The sequence below is a fragment of the Arachis ipaensis genome, chromosome B07 (genome assembly GCF_000816755.2).
Source record: "Arachis ipaensis cultivar K30076 chromosome B07, Araip1.1, whole genome shotgun sequence".
Lineage (NCBI taxonomy): Eukaryota > Viridiplantae > Streptophyta > Magnoliopsida > Fabales > Fabaceae > Arachis > Arachis ipaensis.
Genome location: NC_029791.2, coordinates 9115249 through 9117359, shown reverse-complemented (window position 1 = coordinate 9117359; position 2111 = coordinate 9115249). Strand labels below are relative to the sequence as shown.

Here is a 2111-nt window from a genome sequence, read left to right as displayed (position 1 = left end):
AATAATTAAATAATAGACAAAAAATAATAAATTTTAATAATCTCCTAAAATTTCTCTCAACCCAGTAACAGAATCATTAAAATTAAGAAACATATAATCCATTCTACTATATAGCGGTAGCCTAAGAAAGTTGGTACAAATGTTTGAGAATTAGACAAACATGATAAGTAACCCCACAAGGTATTAGTAGTAAACTGAACTACACACATCACATGGGATCCCCTTACAAATAAAGCCTATTTTGTAGCTTCATTTCTCACAAACACCTTTAATTTCATCTGTGTTGGGGGATTTAATTTACCTTTATCAACTCTATACAAGCACTTGTGCCCTACCATCGCCATCCTCTTGGAATCCTCTCAACATTGTTATGGCAACTTCCGTACATGTAAAACAAGCCCTCGTTATTACTCCCTCCGAGCCCACGCCGGCCCGCGTCCTCGCTCTTTCAGCTCTTGACTCCCAACTATTCCTTCGTTTCACCGTAGAGTACCTCTTCGTCTACCGGGCCTGGCACGGGCTTGATCAGGCTGCCACCACAGCCCGTCTAAAATCGGCATTAGCTGAAGCGCTTGTTCCCTACTATCCGTTTGCAGGCAGGATCAGGCCCCGCCCAGATGCCCCGGGCCTTGAGGTTGTCTGCCGGGCCCAGGGTGCAGTGTTCATCGAGGCCTTTTCTGACCGTTACAGTTCCAACGACTTAGAGAAACCGCCGAAAACTGTTGCTCAGTGGAGAAAACTGTTGTCCCTCCACGTGGCAGACGTTCTAAGAGGATCCCCGCCGCTGGTCGTTCAGCTCACGTGGCTCCGCGACGGTGCAGCAGCGATCGCCGTTGGAATCAGTCACTGTATCTCCGATGGAATCGGAAGTGCAGAGTTTCTCAACTACTTCGCGGAGTTAGCTTCTGGAAAACGCGTCGCCGGTTCAAGACCGAAACCTGTTTGGGACCGTCACCTCCTGAATCCGCCACCACCGGCGGGAAAGAAATGCGTCCGGGTCAACCCGGCGAGTCACCCAGAATTCAACCGAGTTCCTGACCTCTGTGACTTCATGAACCTGGTCTCTACCGGACTCAAGCCTACCTCCATCACCTTCGATAAAATGAGGCTCGGCGAGTTGAAGAGGCTCGCCCAGTGCACGAGTCAACCCGGCGATGAGTCATCGTCGTTCTACACGTCTTTCGAGGTCCTCGCAGCTCACGTGTGGAAGAGCTGGGCCAGAGCACTGGAATTTCCGCCAAATCAGGTAATAACAAAACGAAAATGCTCAAAATCCACGTGTACCTTATTAATGATGCTCTCATTCTAACAATAACTAACTCGTGTTAATCCTAACCGTCCTAAGTCGTAACAAACTTATTAACTAACTCAAGCAACGGTGCTTGACTTGCTTCCTACATTCTTGATTGAGATTATCTTCCACATTTTTCTGTCTATTTTCTCAAAAAACAAATGAAAATTTCGATCCTTACAAAAATTATTTTAGGATAATATCATCATGAGTCCCGCTAAGAAGACAATGTCTTATTTGTACAATATGTACAATCGGCTATATAAGTTACAAAATGAACATCTGTTCTAATACCATGTCATAATACCACTCATCCCAAAAATTTCAGTTGATAAAAAAAGATAACAATAATTGTTATATCTCTAATACTTCTTAAACTTCTATTGTACACATTGTACAAATATTTTATTAACTTCTCATACTTTTCATATCATCATTGTTATAATAAAAAAAAATAGATATTTTAATCTTTAAAAAATTGCTTTATTCTTCGAAAAAATTGATCGGGATTGAGTTGGATGTTCACTCAATATTTTTTTTTCTAAATACATATAAGCCATGTTAGGTAGTCATTAGCTTTAATTCTAGCTATTATCTATAGGGCAAATATAATAATTTGTGTCCTGTACAATATATAATGTAAAAAAAACAAATTATACTACATGTACAAGTGTGATTATGAATTGATGATGATAACAGGTGTTGAAGCTGCTTTTTAGCATCAACGTGCGGAACCGGGTCAAACCGGGTTTACCAGAAGGTTACTACGGTAACGCATTCGTATTGGGATGCGCAGTGACGAGAGCTAGGGATCTGGAGG

The 2111-nt window shown here is 41.8% G+C and overlaps 1 protein-coding gene across 1 annotated transcript in view; it reads left to right on the top strand.

Annotated features, from left to right (window-relative positions):
* LOC107606666 (3'-N-debenzoyl-2'-deoxytaxol N-benzoyltransferase) overlaps positions 130 to 2111 on the top strand; it is a 2973-nt gene continuing 991 nt past the window's right edge. The window contains exons 1-2 of the mRNA XM_016308706.2: positions 130 to 1246; positions 1991 to 2107. Coding sequence (XP_016164192.1) covers positions 371 to 1246; positions 1991 to 2107 — 993 coding nt within the window. The 5' untranslated portion in view covers positions 130 to 370. The remainder of the gene's footprint in view (positions 1247 to 1990; positions 2108 to 2111) is intronic.